Source organism: Peromyscus maniculatus, chromosome 5 (assembly GCF_049852395.1).
Source record: "Peromyscus maniculatus bairdii isolate BWxNUB_F1_BW_parent chromosome 5, HU_Pman_BW_mat_3.1, whole genome shotgun sequence".
Taxonomy (NCBI): domain Eukaryota; kingdom Metazoa; phylum Chordata; class Mammalia; order Rodentia; family Cricetidae; genus Peromyscus; species Peromyscus maniculatus.
Window position 1 is genome coordinate 62,149,404 of NC_134856.1, and position 27,057 is coordinate 62,176,460.

The 27,057-nt window shown below is 41.3% G+C and overlaps 1 protein-coding gene across 29 annotated transcripts in view; it reads left to right on the forward strand.

Annotated features, from left to right (window-relative positions):
- Pard3 (par-3 family cell polarity regulator) overlaps positions 1–27,057 on the forward strand; it is a 552,281-nt gene that overhangs the window by 276,779 nt on the left and 248,445 nt on the right. For 25 of the 29 annotated variants that reach the window (XM_006982509.4, XM_006982506.4, XM_016001065.3 and 22 more), the window contains 2 exons: positions 19,528–19,619; positions 21,860–21,943. In XM_006982509.4, coding sequence (XP_006982571.1) covers positions 19,528–19,619; positions 21,860–21,943 — 176 coding nt within the window. The remainder of the gene's footprint in view (positions 1–19,527; positions 19,620–21,859; positions 21,944–27,057) is intronic. The other 4 variants (XM_076572359.1, XM_076572357.1, XM_016001062.3 and 1 more) reach the window with 1 other exon arrangement.

The following is a 27,057-nucleotide window of genomic DNA, read 5'->3' on the forward strand; positions in this document are numbered from 1 at the left end:
ACAGAGGCTGGTGTGTGAGGAGCAGCTCCGTGGAAAGCTGGGCCATGGAAGGACACCAACAGGGTGACAGTGGCCTCACCGAAGGTTGGTTTCTTCGTTATTTAGGCAGACATAATTAAACTTTAGACAGAAACTTTTTTTTTTTTAGAAACCAGTGGCCCAGGCTGGCCTTGAACTTCTAATTTTTTGGTTCCCACTTCAGGATGTTCAGACTGTATGAGTGCACGCACCATCGTCCTGATTTAGGTGGTACTGAGAATTGCTGTGAGCCAAAACTCACAGCTTTCTACCCCAATTTTATAGGGTGGCCTGCCCTATCTGTGAGATTCTGTCTTAACAACAAAAATAAATAAACCTTTAGCCAACAAACTACTTTAATTCCAAAACCTTTCATTTACAAGTGAAAACACAGAAAAGCATTTACATTGAAGTCTAAATTAATTATTCAACATCCCAAAGAAACTGGCAGACCTTCACTGTTTGGATCAAAGAAGACTTCTGTGTCTACTGAAATGTTCTTTGGTACCCAGCTAAGGGGACAAAGAACCCGGAAATGATGATAAAGCCTGTAATTTTTAAAATTCCCACAGTTCTTGTGGTGAAGTGGAGCAGGAACCGTCTCTGCTCTGTTATCAATCACAGGAGACCCCACAGAAACGAAATGCTTCTGTGCAGTCACGTACTCTAACATACAATGTCAAAGCAAGGATGGAGAAGCTAGCGGAATTTGATAGAAACCTGAAATGGTGGAAGAAGCAGTAGAGAAGGGCCTGACTGACCTCAGTGAAGCGAGAAGAGCAAAGGCAGACTTCTTTACAGCCCCGAAGACAGGCATGCAAGCTTACTGGGAAGCTACAGTCCGTCTCCAGAAACAGAGTAGTAAAATCATTAGGAATTTTAAGCAGAAAATTAATCTCACTTATATTTTGAAACCCAAAGTAGTTTTAGTGTAGAATTTGTCTACAAATTCTGGACCTGGGAGAAACGGGTTTTAGTCCCATGGTGTGGCTGCCAAACTCAAGCTAGAGTAAGAAATTTTTAAAAAAAGGAAAGAAAAAAGGGTGAGCCTGGATGATAAATAGGGCAGCCATAGCTAGAGGTTATATAAATACAAATAAATATAAGCCTATCTGACCTCTAAGAGGGACAGCCAGAGGTCCAACCTCTCCTAAGTCCTAAACCACCTGCATTTGGTTCCCAGACCAGTTGAAAATATTCTAAGTAAATATACTCAGTTTGCCATTTTGTTTTTATTCCTTTCCCTCTGATATTGGTAATTAATACCAAGAAAACAATTCTGTTTGCTCTCAAACTCCTAACTTGGTATTGGAGGGCTGGAGCTCATATTCCTTTGATGCAGAATGGAGGAATTTTTGGCCAGCGTTGCCAAACCCTGGTAGAAGCAAGTGACACTCAATTTGACCTGGGAACCCTGAAGAGAGATGACCCAGAAGGGACAGAGTCAAGACGCAAAAACATTAGAATAGGCAGAACTTTTGTCTGAATGTTCTGGCATGCTGAGAGGTCACTGGGGGGAGGGGCTGCAGGAAGGGTAGAGTTTAGACTGCCTCCAGACTGTGAAGTGTAGATATTTGACAGTAGAAGACAAGTTGGTGAAAGATAGGACTGCAATCCACTTGGTGTTTAGTGAGTATTCCTTTCACTAGTAAGGCTATTGAAAGGGAATTTGGGACCGGAGAGTCAACAGGATGAAGAGCAGTCAAGGCGGGTGAAAAGTCATGCCCCAAGTGCAGGCTGGTGCAAGTGTGTGAAGAGAAAAGGTAGTTGGTCCTAGCAGGTAGATTTGAAGGTCCTTCCAAGGAGACATTGAAAATGGTTCACAGCAATTCCAGTGGATCAGAAGGTGATGCTTAGGGTTCTGGGATTGGGGAGAAAATGAGGATTCTGAAACCTGGACTGCTAAGAAATGGAGGGTGGTGACTTGTTGTGTTCTTAATGGTAGAAAAATGGTTGCCCCGATGCCTGTTGGTGGTAAGACACCCAGCTCACTTGATAGGGCTGTTTGTTCCAATTTTAAATATAGAACATTGATTACTCACAATAATAGGTCAAATTTCATCATGTTTTATATTTGATTAGTTCCTTCTGGACTCTTTCAAAGCCCCTTCTGTTTTCTCCTGACCTAAATGGTTTCATGTTACCAGAATCCATCTTGTTGTCTGTTTCTTCCAACAGAATATTGTGCCTATAGGAAATAACACTCGTCTTGATTTTTATCCTGAGGGACCCAAACACTGAAATCCGTTCAAGCTAAGAAACTTTGGATGTTCATTTTTTACAAAACGTGGTGCAGATGGCAGCTCCACTGCATTTATTGCCCTGTGGAATGGCATGATGAGGATGCTTGTTCATCTGTGTCTCCCTCTTTCTTTGTGTGGGTGTGTGTGTGGGGGGCTAGGTAAAACATTAATCTGTGAATCGTAACTTACTCACTTGCAAATGTAGACACACATTCAGGGAACCCAGGGCTTAGCCTTCACCCTTGGCTCAGCTGTGTCGCTGGCATGATACCACTTGGGAACTTGCTGCAAATAAAAAGGTAAAAACTGGAGCAGAGCTAGCTTTCTGGTTCCGTTCCCCTCTGAGTATAAATGTAACAGGTTGTTAATATTAGAACTTTGAATATGTTTTGTAAATTGAAAAATACCACTGTGGTTTTAAGGTGGCCTGGAAAACTAGGGAAATTGGTACGTAATTTACCATCGTAAAAGACAAGTTCTCATAAAGCCCATTTTGATAATGTGAGAACATGGCTGTGTGCGCCCTCCCCGCAACCCAGAATTCAGTTCTGCTGTCTTTGGGCCTGTGTGAATCTTAGTGCTCTATATAGGATTATTTTCAGTTAATCATAATTATAAGAATTACCATTTTTCCCATTTGTAAAATTATCTGATTAATATTTTATAGATATGTCATGTACACAATGCTGGTTGAGAATGTACATGCAGCTGATTTGAGCTGATTAACATATGCATTGCTGACATGTGCTCTGCTTTTCTTCTCCTTTGTCCTGAAAACTTCTACATTTGTTTTCTTTACAGTCTTTTAGACTCTAATCCGTCATTGACTGTGGCTGTACTGTAAAGTTAACCTGATCTGTTCTTCCTTTTGACTTCTGTGACATCCCTATCCCTGTACACTTTCTTATTTCTCTGAGTACAGTGTTCTTAGATTGCACAATAACTGAGATACAACATTTCCATCTGCGTGTGGCTTGTTTCATCCTGTCCTCTACATTCACCCATGTTGTTGCCAGTGACGGACTTCTGTGAAAGACTACCAGGTACATTCTATATGTACTGAATTTTTCTTCTGTTATTCACCTCTGGCTGGGCACTTGTGTGGCTGCCAGAATCTCGAGGACAAGCTCTCTCTCCCACATGCTGATTCCTTTTTATTATGTGTACATCCAGTAATGGGCTTGCTAGACCATCATTTCTGGCTTTTATAATCTTTCCACCTCCTTATCTGAATAGATCTCTGAGCCTTGAGGGGTAAGGTTTGATGGAGATATTCCGTCTAGAATTGAGTGCTCTGTCTGCACATTGCCCACCCCTGGTTTTTGGTGTTAATTCCTGACTACCCCCCCCCAACAAGCTTCTCTGATGAGGGTGGAGTAATACAATTATCTATAAGTATAGCAATATGTCATTAGGAGTATTTAGTATGAGGTTGTTGACCTAATTAACAATGTTGGGTATGAATTCTGTCTCATGGAGTTGGCCTTGAAGCCAAGCAAGAAGTGGTTGGTTCCTCCTGTAACATTTGTGCCGCTGCTGTATGAGGCCATCTCCAGGCAGGTTCCCAGTGTAGGTTACAAGGTTCATAGCTGGATGAGATTGAGTATTAGTCTGCTAAGTGAATTGAAGCTTTCCCGGAAGTGGATTTGATCTGTGACCTGAATTTACAATTCTAAGTCTAGGAAGATAACATGGAGAAATGTTTGCCTAAATAAATATTAACAATGGAATGACCAAATCAATTATTTTTAAATTTTGTAGTCATAAACCTCTGCCCACCTGTCATTCTTTTCTATAAAGAAGGAATTTTTCAAGTGATAGTAATTACAGCCAAAATGATAGATTCCCAAAGAGGAGCAGAAATGTCCCATGATACTCATCAGGGCGGGAGCAGCTAGTGCATTTGCTTCCAAGGACTACCAGGAAAAAAAGGGTATGATTCTGGGGTTTGAAGAAAAAGAGTATTTGATATTGGCATGGTTTCTCAAATCACTGAAACAAGGCAGCTCAGACCCTTGCCCAGCTCATCTGTATAACGAAGTGGGGCTCACTCCACAGGGAAGCTGTGAAGCTGGGGTAGAAACCTCCTACTACCTTCCCGGGTGCAATTATTTATCTTGGGTCTCATTGTTTCCAGGACATGGTTACATGTGTCCAAGCTAGGAGGGCCCTCCATATGCTACCCCTACCCTTTTTAAAAAATAATCATGCTGTCTTGTATTCTAAGTGGTTTTCACTTGTGAAGTCTGTTTTTCTATCCCATAGAAGCATCACAAAATAATCTCTTTTTCCTGTTGCTCATAGCCCAGTTTACCTAGTCTATTAATCTGGCAAACTATCAGAAATCCACACCTCCTAAATGAAAGAGTTCTGGTCCTTGCTTGTGACCTAAATCCATATTTCAAAGCTTTTAAATAATATCTGCTGTATTTTCTGTTTAATTGTCCTGTATATTTTATTTAATCATTTCCTATTAAAAATTGCTGTGAGGTTCTTTTATGATGACCTCTCTTCTGGGACATATCAATAAGAAAATTTTTTATATATAACATGAGCTAAAGATGTTCGGTCCAGGTAGGGATCATCAATTTGGACTTAATTGTACCCCAGGGATACCCCGAGGAAACGGAAAACAAGAACATAATTGAACCAATTGTGTAATCTAAAGCAAATGATATGGCTATGAAATAATCAGGTGATTTCCCGGCCTTGGGACTTCTCTGATGTAAGGAATTTTAGGGATACAGGATTGTGGTGAGTTGCTCCTTCTGGATATCTCCTCTCGAGCAGTGGTGTCACCCAGACCTCTGTTCTTAGTTTGGGAATCCCTCCTCTGGAGCAGACACCATGGGGGCTGCAGTTGAGGGAAGGTGCCTGGAGGCATCTGTGGGTCCTAGCCCAAGGCAGAGGAAACATACAGTTAGGTTTGCTTTTATGTTATGTTACTTTATTGCTAGCGCTGATGCTCAAGGCCAGGAGCATATTTAGGCTGATGCCAACCACTGAACTACAGCCTCAGCTCAGTTGCTTAAAAAGTGGCCCTTTAATATCAACACCTTCAATTTATATAAAATGAAAACAGCATAAATTGGTGCAATTTTTATTACACCTAAAGAGGTAATATCACAAATTCATTAAAATTCATAAAAATATAATTCATTATAAATGAGACTAAACAGATGAGTCAGTCTATAAAGGGAATTATGATCTTTACACATAGTTGTGTGGTCTTGGGGAAATATCCAATGCCTGTCACTGCATGTCCCTCCCTGCCCATCTGGGGATAGAGCCCGGGATTTCTCATGCTAAGCGCACAGTACAGCTGAGCTTTACCACCAGTCCAAGAGAAAAGCTTCTTTTAAGCAGTTTCCTGGCATGGTGATGGAGTTTGCAGATTCCCAAGCGCTCCGTGGAATTGGAGCACACCCCTGACCCTCAGCTATTTGAGTCAATTACCTTCCGTGCCTGCAAACTCAAGAACCAGAACAGTTCAGTTCCAACATGAGGAGAGACCAGTGTGTCTTATTTCCCAGAATAAGCAAAATGCATTCCCTCTTACTCAGCTTTCTGATGCTATTTTGGTTCCAGCCATGCTGGGGAGAGCAGTCTTCTTGTCTTCAGCCTAATCATTTCAATGTTGATATCTTACCCAGAAACATCTTTATTCAGCTCATCTAGAAAACATTTGGCTGGCTGAATGGGTAACTATAAAACAGTTGGATCCAGATAGTCAGAACCTCTGTTCTTAGATATAGGTATACAGATGTGCAGAAGGCCCGAAGATGAATGTGGAGCAGTGTAGCTCACTAGGAAGCTGGTAGACATCAGTGGGCTTGGCCCTTTTAGGAGGTGACTTGTCACTGAATATCTGGAAAAGATGCTGTAATTCTTATCTGGAGTAACCCTGAAGGCCTGTGTTTTATAGGCTTGGTCCCAACCTGGGTGCTGTTGGCATGGGAGTTAGGAGGGGGGTCAGTAGAAGGAAGTATTGGGTCCATCCCTACGATGTGGAGAAGAGGGTGCAGTCCACCCTCTGTGTTCCTTCACCTCATGGCCACCCTGGGCAGAGCGTCTTTATTTCCCATTCTGTTCCATGACATGATGTCTCTCAAACCACAGCCAGCTTTCCTGCCAGACTCTTCACCTTGAGTCCTTCCTGTTAGGATGCCGGTGTCAGCCATCTTGTTACCACGAAGGAGACCTCCCTAATACAAATTCTCATTCATTTGAAACAGTCTTTTAGAGATGTCCTCCAAGGAAATTAGTCTCACATGTTGAGATGTTTTTATTGCTGAATCCTTTACCTACTGTAAGTGTAGTACGTCCTGCGACTAGTCTGGGGTTTAGATCAGTAGTAGAGCACTCCCCAAGTACACACAGGGCCCCAGGCTCAGTCTTCCCCACTATACAAGGGAAACACATCCTTTGTTCACTATACAGGGGAAATGCATCCTCTGGTAAATAACTTGTTGATTGATGATTGCCTATCATAATAAATTTGAAATTACCAAAGTTTTAAAATTATCTTAGCGTTTCATAAAGGTTCTAGTAAAATTTTATATTAGCGAAAACATATTTTATTGTTAATTTGTAAACCAAAAGAAATTATATGATTTCAAACCCCAGATGTAAATGACAAAATGTTTTGGGAAAGAGAAGCTATGTCTTTTCATAGTAACAATAAAAATCACATTGTACCAGTGTGTCTCCTTCTTGGACAGCTTGGTGTATGTTAACTGCTGTAACTAAACTTTGTTCCACATAAGTTAGAGGGCATTCATTTGTTATAAGTTAATTTTTCATTCTCATGTATCTAGAAGGGCGTTTTAGCTTACTTAGCATCTAATAGTTACAAGGCAGTGTTCTCAGAACCTAGTGTTAATTACTTCCTTTAACCTTGTAAAAGCTCCAGGAAACAGTACTGTTCTTCTGTTTATAAATGAGCAAAGTGAGGCACAAACCCTCCTGCATATGGAGCCCATGCTTACATCCACCATGGGGACTGACCCACAGCAAACACACACAGTTAATATTTTATGGTGTTTGGCTCGATATTTGCATCATATTCTGGGAATTATGAACCATGGAGATGGACGCTTTACTAATATTACACTTTAGAAGTCACACTTTAAAATGAAGCCTTCAAACTAATCATCGCTCCATGCCTTGTGACACACACAATGGATTTTATTTTATTAGAGATAACATAATTCTCTGATTCTCTAGCCAATCTTCCTACACTAGCTTTTGTCCCATTGAATTCATCCAGAATATCAAGAGGAGTGGTCATTTGGCTTTCATTTCCATCTTCTTCTTCACCTCTCTTTACTGGCTTCAGTGTAAGTCAGTGTGTGCCCTTGACTTGTGGAATCAGAACACTGCACTGGAGAGCGGTAAGGCCGTGTGGGTTCCTGGGTGTGTTTTCAGGAGGATTTTAATATAGGACCTGAGTGTGGCTCTTTGTTGGTTGACTAACAACTTTAAATAGTGAGATATAGGACTTCTGGAAGGAGATGTTTTTCTTAGTGTTTTCCCTATGACCCCTTCATAATTAGTAAGGAATAGAGTGTGTCTGCCATCAAGAAATAACTGTTGAAATTACATCCCTCATAGAAAGCCCTGTTGCTTCTTACTTACCTCTATTCTTGTTCAATTCTTTTCGTGTGTAGTTTCTTCTGGTTAGCTAATATATTTGAGGAGGCACCTGTCTTAGTTACTTCCTATTACTGTGATGAAACATCTTGGCTGAGGCTACTTTTAGAAGGAAGGGTGGATTTGGGCTTATAGTTCCAGTGGGATTAGAGGCCATCACCACTATGCAAGGAAGGATGGAAGCAGCCCAGGCATGCGACTGTAAAGTAACAGCAGGCTGAGAGCTGACATCATAAGGCACAAGCAGGAGGCAGAGAGCACACTGGGAAAGCCACGAGGATGTTCTTCCCTTTATCCCACTGTAGGTCAGACCTTAGTCTCCTTATCTCCTTCAGCACAGGCCTTGATTGCAACATTTAAGTTCCCTGGTTCTCTTTTTCTTCAAACTCTAAAATTTATATTTCTCTCTGCCTCACTTGCTCTTTTGCGTGTAGACCAGCATAAAAGTGATTAATAACCATATGACAGAGTCAATATTAGACTGTCTTGGAATCTCCTCCACCAAAGAAATTAGTCCATTACTTTTTAATTCAGCCTCGGGCAAGTTCTTGGGACCAGAGCAGAAAGCAGCCACATTCTTTGCCAAAAAATAGCGCATGAACGGCCTCCAGCCACTTGTGAGTTTTGTTCACTCTAAACTCCCTGGAGCCTGGGCGTCCTCATGGTGCTCAGCGTCTTCTAAGCAAAAGTGGCCCACTGAACTCTGCCCGCAGCAGTCAACCACTTTTCTAGTCCAAACTCCAAGGTCTTCCACATTTCTAAAAAAAAAGAGGAGGGGAAGGAACAGCTAGTGTGGTGAGGTCTGTCACAGCAGTGGCTCCTGCCACAGCCATCTCTCCCGCTCTTGTTCCAGTCTCTGTGGGATAATTGCACCCCCCCCACCGACGCCCCTTCCCTGTCACCCTGTGTCTCCTCCAGTGCCCTGCGTACGTCCTGAGTCTTTGATTCTTAACCAAGTTGCCTTCCAGAGAAATTGCAGGGCAGCAATCTCTGTGTGTGAAAAGAGATTTGTAAAACTGCTGCGCACTTTATATAAATAAAAAACCCTCAGTTGTGAGGATGCATGTGCTACATGATATAGTCAAAGTCCTTTGCCATCCTGCCACCATGTCCCAAAACTTTTCCTGGACTTCCCCTTCTGGTCATTATTTACTGACTTCCTTAAAGTGAAACCCGGCAAAGACAATTTAATAGTGATTCTCACTTTATATAAAAGTAAATATTCTATGTTCAGAACTTAATTGTTTTTCCATCATAGATTTTATTCTCTTGCAAATCCTCCTGCTGACCCTCGCCAGTCTCCTTGAGCCATGTGCACTCCTGGATAGCACCGGGTCACATTCCACAGGGAGAAAATGACGTAAAAACATGGGGAAATTGATGAACTTAAAGGCAGTTTTCCAACCTCAATTCCGCCTCTGCAAGGAGGGAGGAATTCTGTCTAGACCCAGCTTTTCCAAATAAGAGTTGCTCATCACTGTGAGGATTAACCAGCTGAAGGGACTGTGCTGTCTGCAGCTCTCCTTGAAGGTTGAGAGAACAGACACTCTCTGTTCCCCAACTATTATTTTCCACACAGTGATTTCCATGATGTCATCACTGCCAGATTATGGTGAAGTGGCTAAAGCTGTTATTTCCTATATTCAGATTAAGAAAGCAGGATTAACCGGGAGGTGGTGGCACACGCCTTTAGTCCCAGCACTCAGGAGGCAGAGCCAGGATGATCTCTGTGAGTTCGAGGACAGCCTGGTCTACAGAGTGAGCTCCAGGAAAGGCGCCAACGCTACACAGAGAAACCCTGTCTCAAAAAACTTAAGAAAAAGGGAAAAAAAAAAAGTAGGATTTAGGGCTAAGGATGTGTATCACCTTTTGTGTACATGGCAAGGCCTAGGGTCATCCTTATCACTGAGGATGACAGTTGGGACGGAGGAGAAGAAATTGGGACTTAGTGAAATGAACAGGGCAAGGCAGAGGCAGGATTCCCGGTCTTGTTGTTCATGTATGCCATTGCCACGGTAGGGCCCAGTTTCCTGTAGACTGTCTTGCAAACATGAGTGAAACAAGGTCCACATTCCACCTTGTTCAGATGGTCAGTGGCTTGTCCTGGGGCTCTGAGGTCGGCCCTGTGCTGTACAGACCCTGAGGGTTTGTTTTCTCCTTCCTGTGGACGGCTGTGCTGTGATTATATGGGGGCCGATAGTGACAACATCAACTGGGCTGCCAAGTCCTCTGTGCATGCTAGTTTGTGAGTTTCTGTGCTCTGTATGCACATGGAGAGAGAGACAGAGAGAGAGAGAGAGACAGACAGACAGAGACAGACAGAGAGAGAGAGACAGAGAGAAAGAGGCAGAGAGAGAGACAGAGAGAGAGAGAGTGTGTGTGTGTGTGAGATTTTGGCACTGTGATTGAAACATATGTTTTTAAATTTTGAAGATTTTGTTTTGGGGACTTGCTCTTATTAGTGTCAGTATTTCTTTAAGATTCTTTATTACTGATTTAAATATTTTTACTAATTTTTTATGTCCATTATTTTGAGTGTATGTGTATGTGGACACACACATACTAACATCAGAGGACAACATGGAGGCATCTCTCTGTCCATCACCATGTGGATTATGGGCATCAAACTCAGCTTGTCAGGCTTGTGCCTTGACCTACCTTACCATCTCACCAGCCCTCTATTTCATTTTATTTTCTTTTTGTTGCTTTAACCTTAGTACATGAAATTTCTATTTTTAAAGGTTATTTATTTGTTTGAGACATGGTGTCATATATTCTGGGTCAATTTCAAATTTGCTACGTGGCGGAGATAAAAAGAGTTTTAAGGTAAGGAAAGTTGACATTCTGGAATGAAAATCCACACTCTGAATAAATAGGGTGTTTGCTATGTGTACCTTGCTCTCTCCAACAAAACCTTTGTAATATGTATTTATTTTTTTTTTAAATTTCATATATGTGTTTGAACATTTTTCATCTCTTTTTAAAGGAAGGTTCTCACTATGTAGTCCAGGTTGCCTGGAAATCAATGGGATCCTTCTGCCTCTTCCTTCCAAGTGCTAGGATTACAGGTGTGTACCAACATGCCCGATGATCAAACATTTTTAAGCATTGCTTAATGAAAATTAGGTGCTACTGATAGAGACAACTTTAGTCATATTACAAAATGCATAGTTTCCAACTATTCCTATTATAGTACTTATCATTAGTGTTCATCATAAAGCCAATGGCTATTATTGTAGTCTACTATTGAAAGTCCACTGTAGGCCACTGTTAACTTTGTTCCAGTAGAAATTTTTATTTTACAGGATCTTACAACTTAGTCCTGTGTGCAGAGAGTGTTTGAACTAGATTTTTTTGTTGTTCAAATTTGTTTGGTGTATTGAGAAACCTGTAGCCAAACTAATGAGAGAAAGGGAGGGAGCAAGAGTGCCCCCTCCCCCAGGAAATAAATTTAGAGACGAAAAGGAAGCCATTATGGTAGACACTGGTGAAATCCAGGAAATTATTATGATATACCTTTAAAACGTATTCCACTAAACTGGAAAGTCCAAGCAAACTGAGCGGATTTTTAGATGCATATGGCCTATCAAGATTAGATCATTTCTTCCCCTCCTCCTCCTCCCTAAGTCAGGGTTTGTGGTTGTACCTGAGGTGGCCTCAAACTTGCATTTCCCTACCCTTTACTTTCTGAATGTTGGGTGGCAACCCCCAGCTCCTGCCTAGTTTTTATTGTTGTAGTTTGGTCCCCCCCCCCCAAAGCTCTCGTTGAATACAGTGACCGTGAGGTTAACTTCTGCCCCCCACCTCCTTGTCTTGTCTCTTTGGGAGGCTGATTTGGTCTTAACATTCTGTTGTCAAGTCCCTCCGGCCACAGTATGATGGGAAACGTCTTTCCCCTGGGGAACTGGCCAATTTGTCAAGTAGCTACATGCTTCTTTATGGAAGCCTCTTACACAGACACCTTATGGAATCCTCGTCACAATTCTCAGAGGACTTGTAAGCCATGTCCCTCTAGAATTATCTACCAAATATAATTAAAAAATGTAGCTTCATTCATTCTGTCTAATCCGAATAAATATTTTCCCTAAGATGCTGTAGTTTATTAAGTAACATGTCTTTTATTGAGTTAGACAAATTCACCAGTTACTGTCAAAAGTGTGAATAAGAATATTTAATAAACATTTTTTGTAGTGAAATTATTTAAAAATTTTTATTCTGATAAGAATAGTAAGAGCATTTGAGAGAATATATTGCAAATTTGAGTGGTTACCACAGGCTCACCCATTTCCTTTTAATATTTAAGCATGAAAATCAGTGATAGGCAGGTAGGAAATGTACAGAGAGAAATACAATTTTAGTGTTTCATAAAGTGATTTTTTAATGATAAATTACATTTTACAACTGTGGTCTTTTATTTTCAAAATACCTAGTTCCTTGGAATACTGTATGTACAAAGACAGGTTGGCGTTTGCGTCTATTTGGATGTAGAGAGTGCTGTCAAATAGACGAGTGCTGTTGTTTTCCTATCCTGTAACAATGTCTACATTTTCTGTACACAGTGATGATGGGGGCAGGATTGGAGCCGTAACTTTGCTACTTATTCTCATTTATCTTGCTGTGGCATCCACCTCATTTTTGGGCTTTGGGAATTTTATATGAAGATGTGAAGATATGTGACACTCAAATAGAGGGCAGCTAGAACCATTTTTTTTTAAAAGCTCTCCACATTTAGATGATATTTGGTTAGGCAAGTGTAGTTTTTCTCACTGCCCGGCTTGCACAAGTCACCCACAGTGTCCAATGGTCCTCTGAGGCACTAACCCCAGGGCTAACCTTCATGGTACTAGGAGAACGGAAGAGAGTCAGAGCACTGAGGTTTCACAAGAAGCAGGACACCGGGAGCTTCACATAGTGCTTTCAGTTCCGGATGAACTGACCCCAAACTCCTCACTCTGCTGCGTGTATCAAGCGTTCATTGTGTTCTCTGTTAACAGACAGACTGGGTAAATACAGCCAAAACAAATACACAAGCAAAGTTTTATTTATGTAAATAAAGATTCTAGAACCTAGCAAAATTCCAGAGGGAGTATGCAGAACGCTGAATGAGTCATTTTCATAACCAGAAAGCAAAGAAATAAAGTACAGAGATTGCAAGTCTACTTTGGCTCTTGGGTAGAACCTAGTGGTCTTCAGCTTGGGACTGGACGAGGTTGGGTTGTTACACCAGTGTACTCTAGAGGTAGGTTATAACTTATAAGCTAGGATGAAGCGCACTTTACGTGATGCCCATTTGGGCCAAATTTTGTTTCCTGTTCTCAACCAAATTAATGAGCATCTCATTCTTTTCTCCCCTTTGACTCCATGGCACTTTCATGCTTTCCTTTCCTTTTCTTCTCTCTCTCCGTTCCCCCCTCCCCCTGTATTTTTCCCTCCCTCCCTCCCTTCATCCCTGCATCAGTTCCTCCCTTTCCTTCTAATAATACAGTGCGAGTTTAAGCTTTAGATTTTGGGGATCTTTTTGTTCTGGAAGCTTATCCTGATGAGTAAATTACATCTGAACTTAACACAAAGTATATGAGCAGATGTGTCCATGTTAAAGTTACTGAGATGCTGGCTTTTTCTGAGGCCCTGGAAACTGTCCACTTGTGAGTCCTTTACCTGATCTGTCAACTCATCACCTACGAAATGGACCCTTGAGGAGTGTGTACTGGGAGAGTGCACCTTAGCATCCTTGGGTCTAGGCATGGGCTCCTTGCCTTCTGTCTTCAAAAATAAGTCTAATGTCAGGTGGCCTAGAGGGACTAGATGCGTGGCTGAATCTAAAAGGTTCTCCATCCGTGACAGGCATTTCACACACTGTACTCAGAATGAAAGGAAACAGTGTAGAAGTGCTCACATCAGAAGTCCCCCTCTGCCACTCCTCTCAGTAGTGGAGACTTTCTCCCCAGATGCCCCCCCTCCAATCCCCCTCTGTGGTTCACAAGATATGTTAATGTCTTTCTTTTCCTGGAATCTGTTGATTCCCTGGAATGGAAAATTGGAAAAGATGTCAGTCTTGGGCTGCTTCTCTTTTCTTGCTCTTGTTCTCGCTGGTGTCCAGTTCAGAGCTGTGGTAGAGCCCAGTGGACGAGTGTGCCCAGATTCAGTAACTAGGTGCTCTGATAAATCTCTGCTCTCACATGCTCTCTTGAAGTTAATTTCTTTTACTTTAAAAAAAATGTTAATTTTGTCAATATGTATCTTTCTCCCAACTCACATTCTCTATTGGGATTATTAAAGTGCCTCATTTTGTCCAAGTTATTTTTAAAAATTTGACGGATTACTGTTTCTTTCCTTGTGGGGCCAGGCTTCCAGATACCTTCAGCCTTCTGCTCCAGCTGCTCCTTCCCCTCCATCTGAGACTCCATAGTTCTGTCCATTGCTCTACGTGAGTTTCTAGGGTTTTGCTAGAGTGCAGTCCTGAACAAGTGTGCAAGAAGAGGTGTGCAGGGAGTGAAAACCTTATGTGTCTGAAAATGTACTCTACACATGCTCCCTTGACTTTTAGGCTTTTATTAGTATGCACTCTGTAACGGTAGTGTCCTAGTTAGGGTTTCTATTGATGTGACCGAACACCGTGACCAAAAAGGAAGTGGAGGAGGAAAGGATCGACTTGGCATACACTTCCATATTGCTGTTCATGTCTGAAGGAAGTCAGGGCAGGAGCTCATACAGGGCAGGAACCTGGAGTCAGGAGCTGATAGTGAGGCCGTGGAGGGATGCTGTTTACTGGCTTGCTTCCCCTGGGTTGCTCAACCTGCTTTTTTATAGAACTCAGAACCACCAGCCCAGCGATGGCACCACCACATTGATCACCACTTGAGACAATGCCTTGCAGCCTGATCTCATGGAGGCATTTTCTCAACTGAGGCCCCTTCCTCTCTGATGACTCTAGCTTGTGTCAGGAGGACACAGAAAACCAGCCTGTGCGGGTAGTATGTGACGTAAGGATACTTTGGTTCTAATGGGACTCTAGGGTCCTCCCTTCATTCTGTATGGACTTGTTTTGAGGGCATTTGCACAGTACACAGCTCCGAACATAGGCAGAGTTTCTCCCCCTCTAGCCACAGTGATCTTGCCTTTTGTTCTTTATTCTCTGCTTGTCAGGCCCCCCTCTTCTTACTACCTTGTAAAAGCTCCTGCATGGGAACTGCTGTGTGTAAGGAGCAAACTGACTTTGGCGTTGTGATCAGTTTTTGTCTGTCTGCCACTAGCCCTGCATCTGGCAGGGTCTATAAAGATATTCTAGGCTCACCTACAAAGTTTGCAGGAGCTAAGATCACAGAAGCCCCAGTTCCTTTGACTGCTAACCTGTGGCCCCTCATAACTGCATATATTCATGATATCATCACAGCTGTTGGCATTTCCTTTCTCTCTGAATATTTTCTTTTTTTTAATTTTTTCTTCTTTTTTTTTTTTTTGGTTTTTCGAGACAGGGTCTCTCTGTGTAGCTTTGCGCCTTTCCTGGAACTCACTTGGTAGCCCAGGCTGGCCTCGAACTCACAGAGATCCGCCTGCCTCTGCCTCCCAAGTGCTGGGATTAAAGGCGTGCGCCACCACCGCCCGGCCTTTTTTTTAATTTTTATTAAGAGATTTTCTAGTGGCCGGGCGGTGGTGGCGCACACCTTTAATCCCAGCACTCGGGAGGCAGAGCCAGGTGGATCTCTGTGAGTTCGAGGCCAGTCTGGACTACCAAGTGAGTCCCAGGAAAGGCACAAAGCTACATAGAGAAATCCTGTCTCGAAAAACCAAAAAAAAAAAAGAGAGAGAGAGAGAGAGATTTTCTATTCATTTTACATATTAACCACAGATTCCCCTGTCCTCCCTCCTCCCACCCCCTAGCCTTCTTCTCCAACCCACGCCCCCTATTCCCACCTCCTCCAAGGCAAGGTCTCACAGTGTGCAGCATAGGCCCTAGGTTCCAAAAAGCCAGCTCATGCACTAAGGACAGGTCCCGGTCTCACTGACTGGGGGCCTCCTAAACAGTTCAAGCTAAACAACTGTCTCACTTATCCAGAGGGCCTAGTCCAGTTCCATGGGGGCTCCTCAGCTATTGGTTCACAGTTCATGTGTTTCCACTAGTTTGGCTAGTTGTCTCTGTACTTTTTCCAATCTGAATATTTTCTTAACCAGTAATCCACAGTGTTTTCTTCTTGCATTTTTTATTTTTCTCATCCCAGAGGCATTTCACAATGAAAATCCTGTGTGTTCAGCAAAGCACAATAAACATCAGGTGTTATACAAGTTTCCCAAGTGTGGATTTTTTCATGTAATTGAATGGGCAGAATGTTTCTATTAAGCTATTTTGCAAGGCATGCAGAATATGAAAGAACAGTAGGCAAGCTCACCATTACTCTATAAAATGTGTTACATTAGGGACTGGAGAGTTTGCTCAATGGTTAAAAGCACTTGCTGCTCATGCGGGGGACCTGGGTTCAGGTCCCCGCATCTACATGGATGCTCTCAACCATCTGTAACTTTCATTCCAGCACATCTAATGTCTTCTTCCAGCCTCCATGGACTTCTACACACACACATGTGGTACACATAAACTCATGTAAGCACACACTATACATACAAATAAATAAAAATTTAAGTGTGTTGTGTTGGCATATATTATCACCCTAAAATATTTATCAAGGTGTATCTCATGCATCAAGTTCTTAGGGGTTTTTTTTAAGATTTATTTTTATTATTTTAGTTATTTGCCTGTGTATTTCTATGTGGGAACATACATGAGTGCAGGCGCTCACAGTGGCCAGAGGCTTCATTTCTCCTCTAGCTGAAATTATATATGGTTGGTGAGCCATTAGATGTGTGTGCTGAGAATCAAACTCAGATCCTCTGAACAAGTTGTTTATGGACTTCAACTCTCCAGCCCCCAGAGAGTTGCTTTTGATGACATATGTAAATTGTCAAGTTTTGCAGGCTCAGTGTTCCAAGGCTGTGCTGTACTGGGGCATTGATCATCTTAATTTCCTCCATTCCACAAAGGAACATGTCTTTCTTGTCCCCATTTTGCAGAAGTCATATAAACAAAGAAAGTTATCACCAGATCTCCCCCAGCATCACTCTCAGGTTTTAACACTTCAACCTGACCTTTTAACCTCTGTATCCTTAAATAGAATAGAGGGCTGGAGACCACTCTGGTGTCTTACCATACTAGCATCTAGCTTAAACTAATGTGGTCGTCCTTAAATATTGATCATATGATAGTAGAGTTTCATTTTTTATAGTTAAAATGGGATGCAGTATTTAGTTTTGCTGTCAATAATTGTGTGTACACAGCTTTTAAAAAGACAAACTGTGTAGGAGCTGATGCTGACCCATGCAAAAGGTTAGAGATGCTAATCTGTAGTTTCCTCAGCAACTGAGTGCAGTCTCATGAAAGGAAGTATTGTATTCCAAACTGACCATCATACCCGGATTTCTAGAGTCTTTTCCATGCTTGAGGGCCTTGGGCTACCTGCTGTAGGGAAATACTCTGCAAATTGCCTCTTCCTGGTGTGTCTCTTTAATGTGGCTGTTTTCCTGGTGCCACAGAAGTATTTGAGCAGGGGAGGGGATGATGCATCTTGGTGACATTTCAGTGGGACTTAAATTATTAATGTATCTTAAAACAAAATGTCTTTAACCTGTAAGATCTTTTTTTTTTTTTTCTTTTTCTTTACATCTGGCTTATAAATGCTCCTGCCATCTCTCAACCCCCAACTCCCAATGGAGAAGCATCATTTAGGGAGTGCGTGTTTACATTTAAAGTGCTGTTCTTAGGCAGGTTCAAGATGCTGTTAACCTTTGAGATGTATTATGTGCTGGTGCTTAAGAGAGATAGATGGCTAAGAAGTACATATTAGAGCCTCTCAAAGCACAGGAGCATCAATCTTCAAGCACCCAGCTCCTCAGCCCAGGGCATGCAGGATGCACGGGCATGCCTGCCCCTCCCGGGATGCCTGCCACAGCTGGAGCAGCGCAGTGCCCTCTCCTCCTGACTCTGCATTCTCAGTGATGACAGGAAGGAGATGAAATCACTTGCCTTTCTTGAAGCTGCTTCAGGAAGGCTCTGGGCTGTTTGTCCTGCTGATCATTTTGTTGACTGATGTGTCTCTTGATGGCATGCATGCACGCGTGCACATGTGTGTGTGTGGGGGGGGGGCGCACACACACACACTGTTAAGTTAAATATATGAGGAAAAATAGGAAATTTGCCAGGCGTGGGCATGCGCCTATGTCACCACTTGGAAGAGGGAGTCAGGGGAATCAAGAGTTTAATGTCATCCTTAGCTACAAAGTAAGTTTGAGGTCAGCCTGAACTATGAGATCCTGTCTCAAATAAAATGAAATGTTTTTCATTCGTGGGCTCCCTTTCCCAGCATAGATGATTTAATAAATTTCTAGTGAAACAAACAATAATAAATAAAGATTATAAAGAAATAGAAATAATAATATATATCTAAATTATTTTTATAATCATAGAAGTAGGTAAATTAAGATATACCTGATAGCTCCCCTTTGACAACCCTAGACATTGCTGGAGGGTAGTTTTGGCTTTGACTCGCAAGATTTTACAGAGTCCATCACTGTTGCCAGACAGTTCATTCAAGTTGAAATACACTTGGCCCTCTGAACCATTGTATTTGTAAAATGAGTCATTTGTAAACATGTTGATTTAGATAAGAACGCTGATAACAGTCAGGCACATGTGTTCATCATTATTCAAGTGGTCTCGAAGAGCCACGTAAGGATTAATTAGTGAACTCTTTAATGAAAAGACATTAGGCAAAATGATAACCTAAGGTGGGCTCTTGGATAGGTTGTATTTCATTTATTTATGGAAACAACATTTATTCCACCTTGGTCTTTTGGAATACCAATGTACTCAACAATATCTGTGACGCAATAGTGCATTTTCAAAGGCAGCGTGCAAGTACCAGGACTGTACATCTGAATGCATCTGCTTTTTCTTGCCTTGGGTCTTTCTGTATACCACTAAACAGATAAGAGTCTTAGTAACCAAGACTTTGATCCTGTGAAAGGCGTAAGGTACTCAGTCAGTTGCTTAGGGTTGCCTTTTGGGAAACCTCCCTGGAGCAAGGATTTTAGGGGTAGAATTTTACCCCTAAAATCTCATTTGACAAGCTGAGCTAGTAGGTAAAGAGGGGGAAGAATTTGGTATAGAAGTCTGTGGTAAGTGGTCATGGTTTATTAGCACCCCAACTGTTTTGGCCTTTGAAGTATTTTAGGCTGTAATGTCCAATGTAAAGATGTTTGCTTATGAATATATCATAACACTGCAGCAATATAATTACTTCCTGAAACATACATTCAGAAATAGATGTACAAATAACAAGATAAACATATTAGCATCAATTACAGTTCAGTTTTCTTTCCTATCCTGGTCGTGTCTGTTGACCTCCTGGGACACATTGACTCTTGAGACCCTTGCTTATTCAGGAAGGCATTCCTGTCTTACCAACCAAGAGCTCCCTCCAGAGACACAAGACCTCTTATCAGGGTCAGAGTGCTTTTCAGCTTCCTTCATAACCCAGCGTGCTTTTCGTTGTCGCACTGCCTCTAGGAGGAAGAAGGCGCAGAAGAAGACAGCAGCCGAGTGGAGCCAGTTGGACATGCTGACACCGGCTTGGAGAATATGCCCAACTTTTCTCTCGAGTAAGTTTTGATGGTTTGGCCTCAATCTGTACTGTGTATGCATAGCATCATCAATGCAGCAAGTGTTCTAGAAGCATATGGCATGCAGAATGTTTGTGCTTAGGTAAAAGCCATGCCTGCATCGCTTCATTTTCTCCAAGAACATCTTGCTTGGTATGGAAGCTCATGTGTGCCTGCCCTGGGTTTCATGCCTTGGCAAAAACTACTAACTTAGATTATTAACATAGTATTTAATGGAAAATGTCAGTCATGTTAACAGCCCTGTATACACTGTAACTGTTTTCAGGTGGCTTTATCTGTCTGTATGTTAATCATTTGTTCAAATTTGCTAAATTAAAAGAAAAAATCATATTTATTTTATTCTTCATGCTAGTTGGATGAAGTGTTCGTTGGTCTTACACTCCCCCACACATATGCATGCACATTCTAGTTGAAGAGACAGGATCTGTGAGGATACTTGATGGGACCATGAATGCCATAGTGTAGGAGTGCAGAACGTGATTTTAGCCTTTTCCTACTTCCCAGCTTTAAAGCTGTGTTGGATATTAGCATGTTTATAGTGGCGCCTGCACTCAGTACCTCCCCCTGGTAGACAGGAACAGGGAGGATGGTCATACTGATCTTTTCTTTGTGAAGACAACAACACATTTATAAACAGTCCAGTGTTCTCTTGGTCTTCTAAGCGAGGTGCTAAGAGCACTCATAGCGGGGTCGGATAGCATGGGTTTACAGGTTAGTGGCCAGCGTTTGTGATATTTCTGTTTTAGAGATGATTGGGGCACCATCATTTTTTTTTAGACAGAATGTAGAATAAAATAGAGCTATTCAAATTATGCCTTTCTTCATTGAACTATTAATGCTCAAATAGTATAAGTGATTTAAAAACAGGTTTTTATATCATGAAAAATGATATACATAATGTTATTTAAGTAAACATTTTAGTTGTGTGGATAAATACATTTGTTTAGAGAAAGGTCTCATTGGATAGCCTAGGTTGGTCTCAAACTTATAGCAGTCCTCCTGCCTCAGCTTCCTGGATTCTGTGATTTTAGGCATAAGCCATCACATCTGACTTTTATTTTAATTAGTATATGTAATTAAAGTCTATGTTCCTGATTCTGTTTTGATTTGTTGGCTATCCCTATCATCAATTGCGTTTAGTTTCTAGATAAATGGGGTAGTCACAGTGCATATGCTATCACCAACTACTTATATAAGAAATATGCTTGAAAATTTGGTATTATGTATTTATAAAAACTGTGTAGTGATCTTTGTCAAATCCAGTGGTAGTCACTTATGACTTTCCAAATTGCTTAAAAAGTTATTTAATTGAAGTTTTATTTCCCAATAATGATTGATATACATACAGCTCTCTAAAATTGTATTTATATGTTGAAAAATCTGCAATGAAAACAAAATCTCATAAGTAGTTTAAAAATTTACCTTTTCTATATTATAATTTTTATTAATCTCAAGGCAATACTAATAATAAAGATTCATGGAAGTGGCTTTAATAATATCATTTCCTGGCCATCACACGGAGTTCAGTTGCTCAGAGGTAACTCTGTGCTAGTTCATGGAATACATTTCATAATTTTAAAGATCAGCCAGAAACAGGGGAAGTATTTGGCCATCGTGGGTACATTTGAGAGGATAAGCTTCACAAACCTCTTGTAGTTCTCTGCAGCTTAGTAAATGGTGACTGGATCATCACAGTGAGTCATAAGGACATTAGCAGTTTCCTCTGGACGGTCAGCCTGTAGGAACAAAAACTTTGACCTTTTTGGGTTATTGGGAGGATGATGCCTAGGAGCACTTCGTAACTTGTCGTGTGCCATGTGTCCACAGTGCCTGTATTTAGCTAGCCTTAGACTGCTCAAGTTAGATGTTTGGGTGCAGAGTGTTCATGAAGTCTAGATCTCCAAAGCATCAAGTCGTATTGCTCAGAAGAGAATGGTCCGAGAGGACCACTTCTGTGCCCTTTTTAATGCAGCTGTCTCTGATGATTGCTCCCTCCATGCCATCAGACTAGCATTCAGGTAGGTGTACCTCAGTGCTGCCTCCATCATCACGCCTGCGTTCTTGAGTGTGTCCGTGTATGCCTGTCGCCTGGTGGGATTTTTGTTTGGTTCTCTTTTGTTGTGTGTTGTGTGTCTGTGTTTTGGCAGTTTTTTGTTTTGTTTCTGTTTTGGTTTGTTGACAGTCCATGTTCATGCTCCTCATTCATCATTGTCTCACAGTGATATGGTAAAGCTCGTACAAGTCCCCAACGATGGAGGGCCTCTGGGAATCCATGTAGTGCCTTTCAGTGCTCGAGGCGGCAGGTAATGTATCTTGGAGGTTTTTAATTGATCATAATGTCCACTGTTTTTTTGTGTGTTGACTTTGTACATGCACAATAGAAAAGTTTTCAATGGGGTCAGTGCTGCTTCCATTATACATATATGTCTACAGAATACACATAGCCTGATCAAGGATGTTTCTGTGCACAGGAAGGTTTCGTATGTTCAGATTATCTTATCCAACTCACCATTAGCACATCCTACTACTTCCTGGACTCTGTGGCAAGCTGACAACTCTGCCTGCAATTACAAACCCCAGGAGACTATAGCAATTATCTGGGGAAAAGAAATCATACAATAAAAATTACCTGGATATCTTAGATGGGAATTTGTTTTAAGTTTATATCTGGTTAGCTCACTTCTGCAATTAGGTAAGACATGGATGGTTTTTGAAAAATTCCTTAGAAAGTTGGGCAAGCTGACTTTACTCTCCAAATGCTCACGATACCAAATGTTATGCTGTTATTTTCAACCTCATTACTGCAAAGAATATGATTCCTTAAAGTTTACAAATGTCGAATGAATTTTCTTCACTCTCCCCCGCAACCATGCAATAAACATGGTTTTGTATGCTTTATCATATTCCAATAGTGTTGGTTAATTTTTATATTAATGCTTGCTTGTTGGGCAGGTGCCTTGGCTGGGTGGGGTGTTCCCCTCCACCTCGGGGCTTAGCCCTGAGCATACATGACCTCTCCTCTTTTTGTTCACTTTGATTACCTGGTGAAACATGTTTTTTCTTTGTTTTTGAACCCCTTAGTCTTTTTATTGTTTTTACTTTATTCTTTTAGGAAATATTTAGGCTTTCAGGGGACAGTGGGGGAAATTGGCAAGTAGCCTTATTCCAGTGCCATAGAACTAAGGGACTAGGAGCATTAGAGTTAGAAGAGAACCTGGAACATGGACAAGAAAACTACGCTTGATAGTGTAGGCATATGACTAAGAACACAGAGCCACAGCTGAGAACCTGCATCAGTTAGGAAAGCCTAGAACGGACACTGTGAATTGAGGCTAGAGCCTGACAGTGAAATCCCAGACCAGTGATAGGGAACCAGCCACATGTGATACAACTATTGTCCTGCGTGTTCTGGAAGGTGGAGTATGAATTAACACATAGCCAAATATGGGCTGCACTAATCTAAGTCTGAGCAATTGTATTGCTTTCCTATTAATTATGGTGACTGCTAGTACAAATTTATGTTGTTCCTTTGGTTAAAATATAGCTTGTGGATTGACTTGAAGCTAAAAGTTGAATTTATTAAATTTCTTTTGAAGTGCCATGCATACAGCATTTTGTAGCTCAGTATAACATTCACCTTGAATTTTAGAGTGGTGTTTTATTCATTACATTTTTTTTTTCTTTTTTCTCTTTTATTTTTACTTTAGACTCTGGAAAAACATTAAAATATCTTCAAAGAACTTTCAGTTAAATATCTTTTTATCCAATGTATCTTGGCTTTATTTTCTTTTAAGGATATTTAGAATTATCTCAAAAGAAACTTGAAGTTAAAATACATGGACCATAGCTTCCCAGTATTGCTGTATCCGAAACTTCTTGTGAGCCGTAATTCATCACAAATAAGATTATTGTGTATGTGCCAACTTTGAACTAGTATTTTTATTGCAAACATGTTACTTTCTCTCTTGTATTACACATTTCCTACCTCACTGTGAAAGACGTTAGAATAAAATAAACAGATGACAAGCCTAAAGCAAAAGGAGAAAACAGAAATAAACCTGCCAGAGGGTGAATTCAGAAAAATATTGCAAAGCCTACCACAGTTGGTGGTTACCATGGTGTTGAGTTTAGATGCACAAAACCCATTCAAGTAAACAAACAAATTCTTCTGCAGAACTAGCCTCTCTAGAGCTGAGTCATTTTTAATTCCTTGTAATTTGACTCTCAATGAGGAAAATTGTGTACAGCATTCCTGTATAAAGAACAAAGACTTTGATCTAGGAAAAGCAGACTCTTCCTAAATCCTTTCCCGTCATCACCAATTTTCCCATGGCAACAGAATAGGAGTGCTTGGTTTTCATTCTCCTTGTTTGCTGGGCGTCTTAGTTCGAGCTTATGTTGCTGCAATGAAACACTGTCTCATTGCTGTCCATCACCAAAGGAAGTCAGGACAGGAACTGAAGCAGAGCAGGAATCTGGAGGCAGGAGCTGATGCAGAGGCCATGGAGGGGTTGCTTACTGGCTTGTTCAGCCTGCATCTTTATAGAACCTAGGAACTCCAGCCCAAGGATGGAACTATCCACAATGGGTGGGGACCCTCCTGCATTGATCACTAATTAAGAAAATGTCTTATAGCTGGATCTCATTGGAGACATTTTCTTAGTTGAGGCTCCTTCCTCTCTGACGACTTTAGCTTGTGCCAAGTTGACATAAAACTAGCCAGCACACTGGGTCTACAATCTTCTTCATGAAGTTGATGCTTCCAGCCCTCAAGTTGGGTGGACATTAACAGAGATAGACGTTGTTGCTTAGACACAGAGTCCTATCTCTAGGAGACTAGAGCCTCCAGAAACACTTGGGCATGGTCCTTTCTGTTCTGTCAGAAATCCTGAGGGGCCTCACCTAGTGATGAGAATGGTGAGTGCCAGGAAACAAGGATTAACAGAAGACTATATTTCACTATCATAAACTGTGAGAGAAACTTTTCTATGGTAAGGAAAGTGAATACCAGAAAATAAGGTGAACAGGGATTTGCAGTACAGGTGGAAATCACATCATTATATTATATGATAACTCTTGCTGTAGTTACATGGTGGATGATCTGTGAGCTTGTAGAAAGGCGTATTGAAATTTGGAAACTGGGGCTGGCTGGTGGTGGAGGATGATTTTAAATGTGATGGCAGCTCACAAAGAGAGCTGGGATCTCAGGCAGATTGAGCAAAGGTGTAAAGCAGAAATGAATATGTGAGGTAGAATTCACGAGGAAACCACATGTCCTTAGTGGGAACATAGCCGCACAAGTATGTCCATTGAAATCTCCAAGAATAGTTAGCATGAAAATTTCCCCCGTCTTGGGCCATCTCACATCCAGAGTCATACCTAATTGAATACTTTTCCCAGAATATTTTTATAGAATTGATAAGTAGATGCAATCTTTGCTTTCTTGTTTAGAATTTCAAATTTAATTCAGAATGAGGATTATGTATAAAGAAGGGACATTCCTTGCCTGCTTCAGGTGTCATATGTAGTGAAGGAAAGCAGTCATTTAAACTTGGGAAGTTGAGTTGGAGAGAGCTTTCAGCCGCTGGGCTGTGGCGGCTTTATTTCTGACCTTGCCAGAACTGCCCTTTGGAAGGCTGTTTTCTCTAGTAAGTTGAATGTTGTGCCTTCATTGGCAGTATTCAGATGACTCATCTCCCAACTCTTCTTTGGATGGCTGACTCTAGACTAGGCACAGAGACAGTAGGAAAGTCCACAGGATTATCTTCTCTATGATGCCGAGGCACTTAAGTCTCTTTGTAGACATTTCACAAAAATGGTGCGCTGATTCTCCACTCCGAACTCCTTCTCCAGTTTTGTTACTTTGAAACACTTTCTCTTCACATCTGTCTTTTCATTTCTCTCTCCTATGACAAAGAACTTTGCTTTTGGTTTTTTGAGACAGAGTTTCTCTGTGTAATAGCCCTGGCTGTCCTGGAACCAGACTGGTTTCGAACTCACAGGATCCCCCAGTTTCTGCCTCCGGAGTGCTGGGATTAAAGGTGTGTGCCACCACTGCCTGGCTGACAAAGAACTTTATTTAAGTCACAAATGTAAACACATTCAAGACATTCATAACAAATTTCTATGAGATCATTTGGCGGAACTAGGGTATTTTATATGTTCTTTTTACTTCTAAGAACTATCCAGAGCTATTCAAAGCCCTTGGTAAATAAAATTGCAAGCCAACTGTTTTGGCAGAAGCGGGAACATCTTAAACTCAAGGCCAGCCTGGGATTCATGATAAGAACTGACAAGATTAAAAATAAAATTAAATAGTAATGACTCATCCTGACCGTGGCATTATTTGACAAATTTTCTGAGACTTTGCCATGATACAAGAATATGATTACAGTATAACCTTAGGCCAATACAAAACAAGATACAAAATCATTTACCAAACTATGGGCCAGAACTATAAAATTGTCAGCCTGTGTATTTCTTTGATGGACTTGAGAAACATGTATATTAAAAGATATAATCCTCATGCTTCAGGGATTGAAAAGACTTGAGACTATTGACTGTTGGCTTCTGCGCAAGCTCCCAAGAAGCACTATGTGCTTAACCTGTTCTTTGAAGGAAATAAGGAATCTGTCCTAGATATGTTATTCTGGACAGGCAGCCGTTCCCTGAGGACGTTCCAAAGGAAGATGCTCGTACAAGAGTGCTTAGCTTGTTGGGAGATGAGAGTCAATCCCAGTGCATCTGAAGATGATGCTGGAAAGTTTTTCCCTGGCTCTGAAGCCTGCCTCTTGTAGTCCACGTTCTGAATCTTTCCCAAGTGTGCCTAACACGTGTCCATAGCATAGCACAACCTGCTTCCAAGGGCCTTTCTTCTTTTGTTACTTAATATTTCCTTTCACACTACCCTTTCTTATGCAACTGGTAATTAGATGTTTGCCAATTTTATTTAAGGAGATTTTTTTTGTCATTATCTGTTATTATTTTTATTTATTTATTTAAGATGTAAGGCCTCATAGTGGTTTCTAAAGACAGAATCTATCAGTCCCACTCCGAGAGTTATGGCCATCACAGATCAAACATACACCATGGAAGCAGCTGTTCACACTGTGGTGTGAAAGCATTCGTTAATAAAATGTAACCAGGGGCCAAAAACATAGCTCATCAAGGAAAGCTGCCTACTGCTCACCTGGACCCTGAGTCCCATTGCTGGGTCCCACATGTTGAAAAGAGACCTGACCCCACAGTGTGGTCCTCTGACCTCCACAACTGCATTGTTGCATGTGCATGTTTGTATACACACATAAATAAAAGGCCATAGCAATTATTTTCTGAAATAATTTCACGGAGAGATGATTCAGTGCTTAAGAGCACTTGCTCCTCGTTCAGAGGCCAGCATTCTGTTCTCAGCACCCAT